The 12,969-nt window shown below is 38.6% G+C and overlaps 1 protein-coding gene across 5 annotated transcripts in view; it reads right to left on the bottom strand.

Annotated features, from left to right (window-relative positions):
- INPP4B (inositol polyphosphate-4-phosphatase type II B) overlaps positions 1 to 12,969 on the bottom strand; it is a 342,715-nt gene that overhangs the window by 18,626 nt on the left and 311,120 nt on the right. The window contains exon 26 of one of the 5 annotated variants that reach the window (XM_042796880.1): positions 5,432 to 5,542. The exons of the other annotated variants lie outside the window; for them this stretch is intronic. Coding sequence (XP_042652814.1) covers positions 5,527 to 5,542 — 16 coding nt within the window. The 3' untranslated portion in view covers positions 5,432 to 5,526. Of the gene's footprint in view, positions 1 to 5,431; positions 5,543 to 12,969 lie in introns of those variants that run through there. 5 annotated transcript variants of the gene reach the window in all.

Here is a 12,969-nt window from a genome sequence, read left to right as displayed (position 1 = left end):
GTTTACTAGAATAACTACAAAATACACCTCCAAGATCTGATCCAAATCCTTCAAAAGGCAAGACGGCATATACTTCCTAACCTGGAGCGGCAAGTCTCTAGGTGCCAAATTTAACAGCCCAGGCTTCCTGTATGTCTACAGAGAATCCAGAGGATGATTCAGAGCCCCTAAATCAGGTAGTTAATCATCCTCCAAAGTGTGTACTGGGAACATGAATTCTTAACCTAGACAGTCATATAATAGGTATCTAAAGTTTTATGACAGAAACAGCTTGATTATGAGCACTGCACTGAATTCAACAGACCTTGAAAAAAAATTCACCAATGGTTAATTGCCCAATGTTTTTTTCCCCACACCTATATAGAGCTTTATGATCTCCAGCCCATACGTGTGCTACCACTGTATCACTTACAAAATGAACCACTCAAGCCTCAGATTTTCTTTCTGGCACCATAAAGACAGACGAACATGATGGCTAACAACATAAACTTTCAAGCTCCCTTGACAACAGACTATTTTTAAAGGACAGACTTGATTTTTCTCTGTAACTTGAATAAAAGAAGAAGAAAAGATTTATGAGCAAGCAATTGTCTGTTTTGGACTATGTTACAATGTGGTACAGAACATTAAGCTTTGAAACAAGATTAAATGTCTTTTTATTTCTCTTTTGGCACTCCATACCCAATGGAGTATTGATAGCAAGTTTAAAGCTTTTATTTTTGCCATAAGAGATCCTTTGACTTTTTTCTCTCCATTATAATATGCATTTCATTTAATAAACCTTATAATTAAAAAACCCCTACTAAAAACACTTCTCTATTCAAGGATTACATTTCAGTGGGGGTTCATCTAGTTCCATTAGTTTTAACATCTGTGTTTTAAGTTGCAGATAGCTTCAAAAGTAGCTATTGAGGTAATACATTGCTTCATTTACAAAGGAAATTGGATGCTTAATGCATTTTGTAATACAGTAATAACAAAGTGGTAGTATTTGCATAAAGCAGCCCACCGTAATAGCAGGTGTTGACCCTGTCTGGGAAAAGGTGTTTTGACTTCTGCTAGACCAGTGTGGGCTCGTTATTCCATCTGGTTATATATTATCACAGAGATCTGTGAAGGCCAAACTTCAGAAAGCCACATTCGCCAAAGTTAGTTACCTCATCTGTGCCTGGAAAAGCCAAATGCATGGGGAGAGGATGCTTTTCAATTTAACTAATTGCGTGGACTCTTAGTGAAGAACAGACTGGCCAGATAGGACCGATCACAGCATCACAGAGATCTGCATTCCCTTCCATGCTTGTGAGAGGGTCGGTGCAGCTGCCTGGAGCGCAGACACAGCAGGGCTCACCAGAGACCTCTGATGGCAAATTTCCAGCCAGCGTTTGTTGGTGCAGTTGCTTTGACTTTGCTAGAGCTATTCCAGTTTTATTTCAGGTAAAGAAAGGCTGCTTGTCAATGAGTATATTAAATGTATGAGGCACGAACTGGTATTTTCTAAAAGATATAATGTCCAAATTCAAAGACTTTGAGGGAGACAGTGGCTGTTATCACCACAGTCCTCACTGGACTGCACAGCTGGGATTGTGAAACACTTTTGTGAGTTTTGCTTTCCAAATGGTTTTAATCAGTTTGATCATTCTCTATTTCAGATGATCAGACTCTTTGTCTTACTAATTCATTATTTCCTAGAATGGTCACATCATGACAGCCACAATGATTATCTTTTCTTCTTGTGGGTATGTATTTACGTAGGTCTGATTCAAACCTAAGAGCTGAATCCCAAATGTTCTTACTATATTAACTATAACAGCAGGCAAAGCAAAAAAATTTAGCTTTTAATCTGCTCAAGAGACAAACACTCTCAGAACAGAACCATGTCTGGAAAATACCTGTACTGTGTCAGAGCGCTTGTATAAGCATGCAGGAGATAATCAAAACTGTGAGTTCAAGTTCATTACCACCTCATTTCAAGTTTTACCTCGGAATTAAACTTAAATTGAGACTGAAATTAGTTTTGTTATCCCTATTGTGCTGCACAGAGGAAGATTCTTCATGACAGCAGGAAGAATGACTGCCTTTGGGACTGAAAACATAGAATTTGAGATACCTCTATCACAAAATAATTTTAAAAAAATCAGCTAAGACTACAAATACCTTTCTAGACTACTGTGCTATGTGTTTGCTCAGCACCCTCTTACCAGTGAATATTGAAACTGAAAGACAGTAGATGTAGATGAGATGTGAGGAAGAAATTCTTCCCTGTGCGGGTGGTGAGGCTCTGGCCCAGGGTGCCCAGAGCAGCTGTGGCTGCCCCCTCCCTGGAAGGGTTCAAGGCCAGGTTGGACGGGGCTGGGAGCACCCTGGGCTGGGGGAAGGGGGCCCTGCCCGGGGCAGGGGGGTGGAGCTGGGTGATCTGTAAGGTCCTTTCCAACCCAAACCAGTCTGTGATTCTATGAATAACTGTTGTCTGAAAGTGGGAAAAAGTGTCTGATTTGAAAAATGTTAATACGCTCAAGTTTCATTATCCTCCCTGAAACACCAAGAACAATAGCTCTATCACATTATATGAAGTGAGCAGATTTTACCAGCACTTCTACCTCAGGAAAATAATCTACACACAAGTATCTTCACCTGAAGATAGTAAACCTACAGGGTAACACAGAAGGTCTCAAGACTTTTAACTAAATTTTAATTGCCAATCACAGCATGCAAAACAAACCACAGTGACACAGAAATGAAGTACTCTAAACACTATTTCTTGTTTTAGAAAAATATTTGTAAAGTTCGTAAGCCATTTTTAAAAATTCATTAAAGTCCTAATAAAAGAGCAACATGTGACAAAATTAAATGCACAAAATCCTATGTTTCTACATTTTATTTGACTATAATTATGCATGTGTGTGCATGTTATGTGCTATACCACACAGACCAACATCCCTAGGAGGCAAAATTTTGCTGTACGCAGTGTTGTATGCCAAGGTACCACCAAAAGGTGATTTCAAGCCTCTTTAGCCACTAAAATATTTTACTGATTTTTAATCTACCAGATTAAAATTATAAAAATTATAGCCAGACAGACAATAACCTTGGTCACAAAAAATACTCTAATACTTCTGTAGAGCAAAGTAAGCATGAAGCATAAGGCCATATAAACCCAAAGGGCTTCATGAAACAACATAATTTTCCCTTCAAGAAAGACCAGAAGGAAATACGTTGCAGTGAGAACACAAAACAGTATCTTACATCATGCTGCAGTGCAGGTTAATGGGGGAAAATCAATTCTACAGAAGTAAAATGAATACCCCTCTACTTGTCAGCACCTCTTGGGCCACTTCCCCCGCACAAGAGGGAAAATAAACAGCATAGCAGAGGCCTAACATACTAGCTCACTTTAAGAATGAATTCAAGCATCATCTTCACATGGCAAATAATCTGTGTAACAGAAATGTCAAACTGCATTTAAAGCAACTGTCTAAAATTTTGCTGATAATACCATTGTAGCAGCAAATTTTTACAGAGAAAGAGGACATAGGGAACAACCTTCTCCCCTAGGCAGCAATACAGTAAAAAAGCAAGAGAGGACTTTATTCAGTGTGATATTGAGGGAGGACTATCTACCAACACTTCAGCAGTTTACATACCAGTTCAGCAGTGTGTGGGAGGGAGAGAGCCTTTAACTGTGCAGCCAGCACTGCTGCCTGCGGTATGTGAGCATGAACCCAAGTAGCAAAAAGGAGTGGAAAAAGAAATGCACAGAATAGTGAATGCCAGTAGGGTAATGAACCTTAGCTGTAAGAATTGCTGTTGTAAATTTAAGTACAGCAAACAAACCAGACAATGAGAAGAGTCTCCATTTAAGAAAAAGTACATCCAAATTCAATTTCCAGTGAGAATCGACTGTGTGGTCATGAGTAAGTACCTTGACATCTCTATACCGTCTTTCTCCCATTGAAAAGTGGAAAAGATACACGTGCATTTCTTTATCTCACCCTCTGCTTGCCAATTATAAGCTTTTGTGTCAGAAACATTTGACATTGTTTGCATATGTGCTCAAATCTCAGCTCTTGACCTACTTCTAATACACTTAACTAGTGCTTATTAAATGAAAGGCATTTAGTACATATGCAGCTTACCACATTAGCAGTTGCTACACGGGTGAGAAAGTGAAAAATAAAATACAAATAAGAAACAATAAAGTATCAGAAAGTTTCACATTTTCTTCAGGAAACAAATTTATGTTACATTTTTTTTATTATAATATCTTAGATGAGAGAGAAGACATCTTAGAAATACCTAGCAACATAAACTAGTAGCAACATATAAGTATGAGCATATTTTAATTGCACACTGATGACAACAATAGGTGAAACAGCAAACACCAAACATGTCAGAGACTTTTTAAGAGCTCATGAATAAATTTTCTAACCAGTTATAACCAACATTATTAAAGCAGACTCTTCTGGAATTCCAGAATCAATTCATGAACCTTTGAGAATGACATATTACTGTAACTGCTTCCTTTTGCCTGATGCTACTTTGATCATTTCAAAACCATCCAACAGTGCCTTTGACAGAGTGCCAGTTTAGCCGTTTTTATAAGCTTTCCTGAGGCATTCAATGTAACAGCCATTTTATTAGCTGAAATAAACTTAGAACAGAGATGATGACAGTCTTGGTTAAACTAAGTCAGCTAAAACCCAAAACAAGCCAAAAACCAAACCAAACCAGACTAAAGATGTTGATTTTTATTTCCTGGCTGAAATGTATTATGAAAACCATTCCACAACAATCTACTGTGGACACTCCCATCTTTTGTTTACCACACCACCAGAAGGCAGTTTGCTGGAAGTTGCTCAGCAAACCTTTCTGTTGTTGATTACTTTGTATTCTGTAGATGCTCCACTGTCAACAGTTATGAATGAGATATAAATGGATTTAAATTTTAAAAAAAAGTCAAAAACTTGGGAGCAGTGAGGAATGATTTTTGCAAAATGCATATAAAAAACATTTTGACAGAAATGATAGATTTTCATCAGACTTGCCAGTTTGCCCAAGACATAAACTGTTAATCAGATGATCCTAGAGCGAAGTGTTTCCTATAAATATATGACTATGTGATCAGACTGCTCCTTAAACCTTTCTTTTTTTATAGTAATCTAAAAAAGTTCCTCATATTTGACAATGCTGACTGTTGACTGGGATGGGCCTGTGGCTGAGGAGAAAATATTTATTTTTTTAAAGCAAGATGCAGCTCATTTATCTACTGCTGCTGATAATTAGCTGCTGCCTTTTTAGTCTGTCTTCCTATAGAAGCAGAAGTTACACATTAGTGCTTGGTGTGAAGGGAAGGAAGATGCATCTGTGTATTTTCACAACCTTTGGGCACATTGACCGAGTTCAGCAAAATTCAAATGAGGGATAAGAAACCTCAAAGATAATTACGTTCTCACCAGTGTAAGGAAATACACAGTCAAGCTGCAGAGAGACTGTCGAAGGAGGGAGGCTGTAGCATGAAACTGAAGCTGCTTATACATCAGGAAACCTGTATGATGAATGAGAGGAGTAGAAAGAGAAGGAGATTTCTTATGAATGCCCAGCTGCAGAAGAACTTCGGCTGGGGCTCAGACAATCATTCCCCAAGAAAGTCTATAAGCCGTGAAATAATAGAGAAGACTTCTAACCATCCTAAAAAGAGACACAAACCTGAGCCCATACTCTTTCACTGAGCTAACTATGTAAGTATAGTAAGCTTTAGTCCTTTCAATAAGAGTATTTAAATTAAAATTAGAGATGTTCAGAATATTTCAAGAGTTACCAAATTATTCCCCTAAAAGTGCTATTTTCTCCTTAAAGGAATAAAAAAAGAAAGTCTACAAATAACTGATTCAAAAAAGGAACAACAGTACCCACCCCCCACCACACTATGAAATCTTTTACGTAAGTGAAACTTCCAAGTACCACAGGCAGAGGTACCTCCTGCCTCATCAGCAGGTAATTTAACTAGGAGACCGGGTCATATACCCCAAATATTTCATCCCATGATAGATGTTAGAGGGAACAGTGATTCCCTTCCCACCCTCTGACCTCCCCGGTCTATGGGACTTTAACTTTGGCTAAGCCTTGCCAAGGATCCCAGGACACTTCACAGGTAGAATCTCCACTTTGGCACCTTCCTGGCGCATTAGGAGCATCTCCAACTGAGGAGAAAAGCGAGGTGCTTTTCCCACTGTTGGAAGACAATATGCATGTGGCAACATCCAGGTTGGGGAGAGAAGATAAGCTGGCAGGGAAGCAAGTCCACAGCAGGGCACAAAACCAGCACTGGGGATGCACAGCCAAACCAGTGCCCAGTGATTTTGGCATGAGGTCTGTTTAGAGTCGCAGTACCACTACAGCACCACTAAGTCTCAACATTAACTGCTGTAACAGTAGGAGTCAACTGAGGAGTGATTTGGCTGTGCGTTTTGGGAGGACTCCAACATTTCCTTTGCATTAACTTCCTTATAAACACATACTTCCTATTCATACAGACTATAGTAGAGGTTGAGGCTATTAAGAATGCAAGTTCTTCAAATTATCTCCAAAATTTATCTCTGAATGATCCAGATAACAGCATAGCAATATAATGCTGCTGGCTCTGTTACTGGGTGTAGTTCCAGCCGACTATGGATAACCTCACGAAAGTAGGAAATCCATAATAAGTACATAATAGTCCAAATGGAAACTCCTTTGGTCACTCCACTGCAAACAGCTACCAGGACTTGTACTGTAAGGAAACACTGAGAAACAACTTGTTGCTGCTAGCTGTGCCAAGTGGTTGCTGTAATCATGAGGACACATTTATGAAATGTCACTCACCAAATCAGAACTGCCACAGAAAGTAACAACAAGAAACCACTACTAAAACTGACTCCTGAACTGAGCTGAGCAAGGTTACTGTCAAAGGAGTTCTTCAAAATATCACACACCGATGTGATACTGTAGGAGAGAAAGAAACTGGAAAATGCTCACTGGAAGGAGAAAATAGAGCAGCAGACTGAAGGGGTAAAAAAAAAACCAAACCAAACCAAACCAAAAACTAAGTTGGATGAACGGACTAAGGGAGCCTAAAAAAAGAGCAGAAATAGACCTAGAAGTGTCTGTTACTTGCTTTCTACATAAGCCAACTAAAGCTGTAGCCTGACACTGCATCATCGTTCTTTGGAAGAAATGCAGAATATTCTATTATAAAACAACCTTTCCAGAATAGCAGCTAGTTGCTACTCTTTTCTGTGTCCCCTATAACTTCCCCAGAGTCTGTACAAGGCTGGGACTGCAGGAAGGAAGTTACAAGCCCTCCCTGCACATGTTATATTATTCTGAGAAGAATATTGTTTTAGAGGCAGATAAAGTCTTGAAGAGATTGGATCTGTGATAATTTTAACCAGCTATTGTATGCTATTACTACCCGCTTATTCTCATTTCCTGCTCCTTTCTTATCTAAATTTTAGACTTGGCAGTGTTGCTTTTCCTGAGAGGTTTAGCTGTACATGTTCAAAGATGTGGTAATTCAGCTGTAGCACATAGAATTTTAGCAGATAACAAATATGCATACAGGACTTTTCCTACACACTCTCCCAGAAAATCTTAATAGAAGTCAAATATAATAGGAAAAAACCTAGCATTACTCATTCTGGTGAGTATAACGCATCTAGTTTCTGATTTCAGGTAAGACCTAGTCTCTCATGCAAGTTCTGAATAAGCAATGGCATAAGCACTAAAGAACCAAATGAATGAGACAATTAATGAAGTCTTCTCTGGGTGACTAGAAGAATCTCAGAAGTGAACACCAAACAATATTTTCAGATAATCTGTCTGGTTCCATGCTAGATTTGCCTAATCATGGCAGGTGAAGTCCAGGAAAACTATAGTCCTGTAATCTTTTTATGACAAAAGTGACAGAAACACTTTACATTAGAAGAGCTTTTTGAGTGCAAATAGTGTAATCCCTTTACTTTTTGAAATTAAGATGCAGTGTTTAAATTCACTGCTGCACTATTAAGGATCAAAACACAGACCGTGGTACTAAATGGGAAAGCAAATTTATTGGATAAGGTTATTTTGTTTGTCTGGTTTTGAAAACTAAGTGATCATAGTGTGCACCTGGTAATTAATTACACACCCTTCTCACTGTCTATACCGAGTAATTAAAACATTCACTGAGAGGGAAGGCATAGTCCAATACCCTAGACCCTTATTTGGGTCAAGATATGGCAAATACCAATATGGGCTAGTTAACAGTTTATTTACCATGTCAATATCTCAGTGAGAAATACAAAGGACAAATCAGAGCAGAAGAACTCAGAGTAGGGAGAGGTTTTGATCTGAATTCCGTTAAATCTGGTTCTCCTTTGGAGAACTGTGCCATATATACCCTGAAGTCAAAGGGCAAGGACTTCCTTCAGCAAAAAGATCACAGGGAATCAAGGTTTCTTTCTTCCTGTCACAGAGGTAAAACCTAAACGTGGCCAAACATTTCCTTTTTCAATGGAAAAGGAATTTTCTTTTTTTTTTTTTTTTTTTTTTCCCCCTGTAATGCACTGAAACTGATATATTAGCATGTTTTATTACCCCCTAGTTAAAATTTCCTGTCAGGTTCCAAGTCCTCTTGAACTACTCCCCTTTCATATGTAATCAGTGAAGAAGAAGCAGGTGCATTTCAAGGACTCACCCACCCAGTGCTGGTGTCAACATTTAGAGACAATACAGATTGCTTATGGTACTACCTTTCCCCCATGGACTGACAGGAAAACTAAGCATTTACTTCAGAAATTCTAGTTTGCTGCCTGCTGAAAAGCTAAGTGTTTTGGTGACGTAGCCTGGGTCACATCCCTAAATACTCCTTGAAAAGAGTGGCAAAGGTTTTTACTGTTCTCCCTTGAACACTGCCTTCCTCCCCAGTGATTAGTTCAAGATTATTAATACAGGTTACAGGGGAAAGGCAACTATAATTGAAGTTATACAATGCTTTCCATTAAGATTCTACTTTCAACTCTTAGTTCATTTTGAATGGATAAAATTCAAACCTATAATGTCTTTTAAAGAAGAAAAAAAACACAGCTTTTTTTTTTGGTTGTTGTTGTTGTTTTGGTTTGGTTTGGTTTTTTTGAGATGATTACTAGTACCTCCATGCTGAAGAGCAGGATTTGATATTCTGCATCATGGTAATAAAGGTATGAGAAATGTGACTATTGTAAGACCCTGCTCCTGCAAGAATCTCAGATCACCTCTTTCTAACAAAGACTTGTTAAAATTCAGCAGGTACATACTTTGAGGATTCAATCTATGCTGAATGTCTGCCAGGTCAAGGGGTTAGACAAGACTTTTCCTTGCTGTTCTTCTCCCTGGCAGATGATGACCGTTGCAGTATGAAGCAAAAGCAAAAGCAGGGGGACTGTCTCTGCTGTTCTCTCTGTATTATTACTGAGACCACTGCCCAAGGTCTGAAGAAGAGAAAGACAAAGGCAGCCACATGCATCGCAGAGGAGGGAGGAACAACCAGAGGGAAATAGTCAAGCAAGAGTCTGGTGAAAAAGAGTAAGAGGAGAAAGTTCCCATGAGAGAGTTCTCGGACTCTGACTGGGGTGTTGATCAGAAAGAAGTGTGAAATCAGTACGTAGGAAGAAGTTGGAGAAACAAGGTACAGGAGAAATGAAACTTCTATAGTCAACTAGAGAACATTCCCCTGCAAAACATGGACTTGAACCAGTGAAACAGACAAAATGTGTGAGACTATATTCCAAACCCACTGTTGATTTTACTTACTTCATTTGCCCATGTTGAAGCCTGAACCTCACTGACAAGCCTGATATAGTACAAAGAAGTGTGTTTGGGTTTCCCTTTCTTTTCTTCTCTTGACCTTTTTTTAAAAAAAAAAAAGTCTTAAAAACCAGAGAATTGCTTTAAAGACACATTATAAAGATCAATGTGCTGAAATTGAGTACTTATATTAGAAAACCTTAGATTCAGCATGGCCTTTTCAAGCTACTGTTTGATACTTTCTCAGCAATGCTTGTCTGCAATTCTATTCCTCCTTCCAGAAGGATGCTCAGAAATAGACCTTTATTCTAAAAGACTCCAACAAGGTGCCAATTGTACTGATTCTTATTACATATTGTGTCCATCTCTCCCCATTTTGATTTTTTTCTCCTCTGCACAGTGTTGCTATTTAAAAAGTAGTAATTTAGTTTTAGAAAACAAAGTTGATGGTGGTTCAATGCACCAAAATCAGAACTTGCTGTTACTTAATGCCAGACCTCTCTCAATACATTAGGTAATATAAATGTTTCCATCTAAAGTTTGCACCTCAAAATATAATTTCTAAAGAACCATAGAATGATGGAAAAATCTACATTGGAAGCCAGGCCCTCTCTTTTAAGTTTTGTGTACAGTGCGCTAATACTCTCAGAAAAAAAAGATGGAGAAGGTCAGATGGGCTGGAAAAAGGAAAGGTAGAGAAGAACATGTGTTTCCTGTTCTGTGTGACCCCTTGCGTGCTACATCTATTGCCACGACCTTGCAGGGGCAGGGTGAAAGCTGGGAGAGGGGAAAAAGGCGGAGGAAGATCTGCACGTGGATCCCAGTCTCTCATCCTGTCCCTTTTACTCCTCATTGCCAGTTCACGTAGCAATCACACCACCGTACAGGCCTTTCCATGGACAAGGTCCATCAGCCTGGACCTATGGATTCCACCCAGAACATCTGAAAGTCTCTGACCAAAGAGCTATTACAGCTATCCCTCCTCCTCAACTCGCACATCTTAAAGATGATCTTTAAGAAAAGATGTCCTCAAACAGTTCTTTAAAAAGGAGCTATTTGCTTCATAATTGGGCCCATCAAAAGCCCTTACCTTGTTGCCCAGACCATTCATTCTTTGTATTTGTGCTTCAATCAGATTTTTGATAGGCAATTTATCTAAAATAATCTGAAATATCCTTGACTGCTGTTTCAGGTGAAAACAGTGTCTCCTACAATGAGTCAAATTTTGTATTAAGTGTCTGAAATATCTAACAGGTTTTATGCCCTGCTAAGAATGATGATAAGGCTGAATGCCTGGGGGCTTCACCACAGACAGTGGATTTGTCATTTCATTTGCTTGGTTTTACTTTTGAGGCTTGATTGGAAACATGCTCAAAATCCAGGAGATTATGAGGTTACTCACTACCCAAGGCCTGCAAAAAGGGTCCTGTCACTGAAACATTCAAACTAAATAGGTTCAGAAAAGAAAGAAGAAGAAGAAAAAAATCGAACTGCTTCATAGTGTGCTGCTTACCAGGGTTCAACCTCCCTTAAGCAGTGGCCAGCTCTAAAGATGAAAAGTAGAATTGTGTGACAGATGCTGCAATGAACTCAGTTTTGTCTCTCTACCGGAATATAGTTAACATTGAATTATAAGAAATATTCACATACTGGTGAAGGGAAGAATAAGAAAATAATACTGATGATTGCAAAAACATCATCATTTGAAAGTGGCAGCAACATTATAAATATTATTTTAATATGATGTGAATTGCAAGCACTTGATAGAGAGGTTAATATATTGATCTTTCTCATTCTGTACCATGCATGTCACCAAGATCAGTGAAAGTCACATACATATACCAAGGAAACTATAATATGTAGAATTACTTATGGAATAGCTGCTTCACACACACATCAATTTCAGCATCATAATGGCTAGAGATACACCTAGAAGACAAAAGCATCTATTACATATTTTAAGTGATAAAGCTTGAATTCATATCATCATTTTACCACATTTTGCATAAGCTGAAGGGACAACTAATGAAAGGATTTTTGTAAGGCTTTTTTTTTTTTTTCTTTTTTTTAAGAAGTGATAAACATCATATAGTTTATCACTACAAGACACTGATTCCACTTACAAACTAAGCCATTAAATAACAGCGAGTGGCAATATTTTCCAAAACAGAGTTTTACAATGTACATCAAAGCAAACACACTGAAACATCTGACACTGCCTCTGGCTTGCTCAAAATTCTGTGGACATCAGAGAAGCTGAAAAGCAACAGCACATGGAAGTCCAGCATCCCCAAAATTCTGGTGGTAAGAAAGCACACACCCATAAGCACACGCTTCCTTTTTACAACAGCCAGTAAAGCTGTGTCAGCACTGCCAGGAAAAGAAAAAGCTTTACAGCTACACAGACACCTTTATAATTTTAATATCTCAAAATTATGGCATTTCCAATAAAGGCTGATTTTGAATCGCCATTTACAACTCACTTTGTTTCACAGTACTCTCTATCTCCTACTGTTAACTCTTGAAAAAAGGCCTTTCAAAGATCAATCCAGTCTGTTAGGATTCTGGATGTTAAAATTGAATTTTTTGCTTGCCTACTTGCTCTTTTGAAAGGCTTAAAAGTGATTTGTGGCAATCAGCATAAAGGAATTTGATTGACAGAGTTTAACTCAGTCATCTAGAGAAGATTCATCAGGGGAAAATTGCTGAAATTATAAATTAAATGGCAAATGGAGTTTTTCTCTGATCTTAAAACAAATTAGGTTCTTCTAGATGTGAAAATCATTCTAGAAGCTTCTTCAAGTAGTCAATGAAAAGCTTAGAAATGCACAGCATGATTTTTCAAATAACACCTTGCAATAGTAATCAAATAAAAAGAAAGGATAAAAGTGCAAGCATCACGACAACTACCAAACAAGTCTGTTGACCTCATTCACCCAAACCTCAAAAATTTAGCTGCCAAACTTTCCTCAAGTAAAATACAGGAGATTTAGCTGAAACGCCACTATATCTCTTCCTGTGAAAATTAGGGCTTTTTTTCCCCTCTCTTTGCCTGGCTGTTCTTTCCTTCCCAGTTTGCTCTCTCAAATTGCCCTTCTCTGCAATTCACCTTCCATCCGCCAGCAAGAAGAGAGCCCGGCTGGCGGGTCCTGCTCAGAGGTGGTGAGGGGC

The sequence above is a fragment of the Tyto alba genome, unplaced genomic scaffold (genome assembly GCF_018691265.1).
Source record: "Tyto alba isolate M040663 unplaced genomic scaffold, T.alba_DEE_v4.0 Super-Scaffold_23, whole genome shotgun sequence".
NCBI lineage: Eukaryota > Metazoa > Chordata > Aves > Strigiformes > Tytonidae > Tyto > Tyto alba.
The sequence above is the reverse complement of the archived record's forward strand: the minus strand, read 5'-3'. Positions and strand labels throughout refer to the sequence as shown.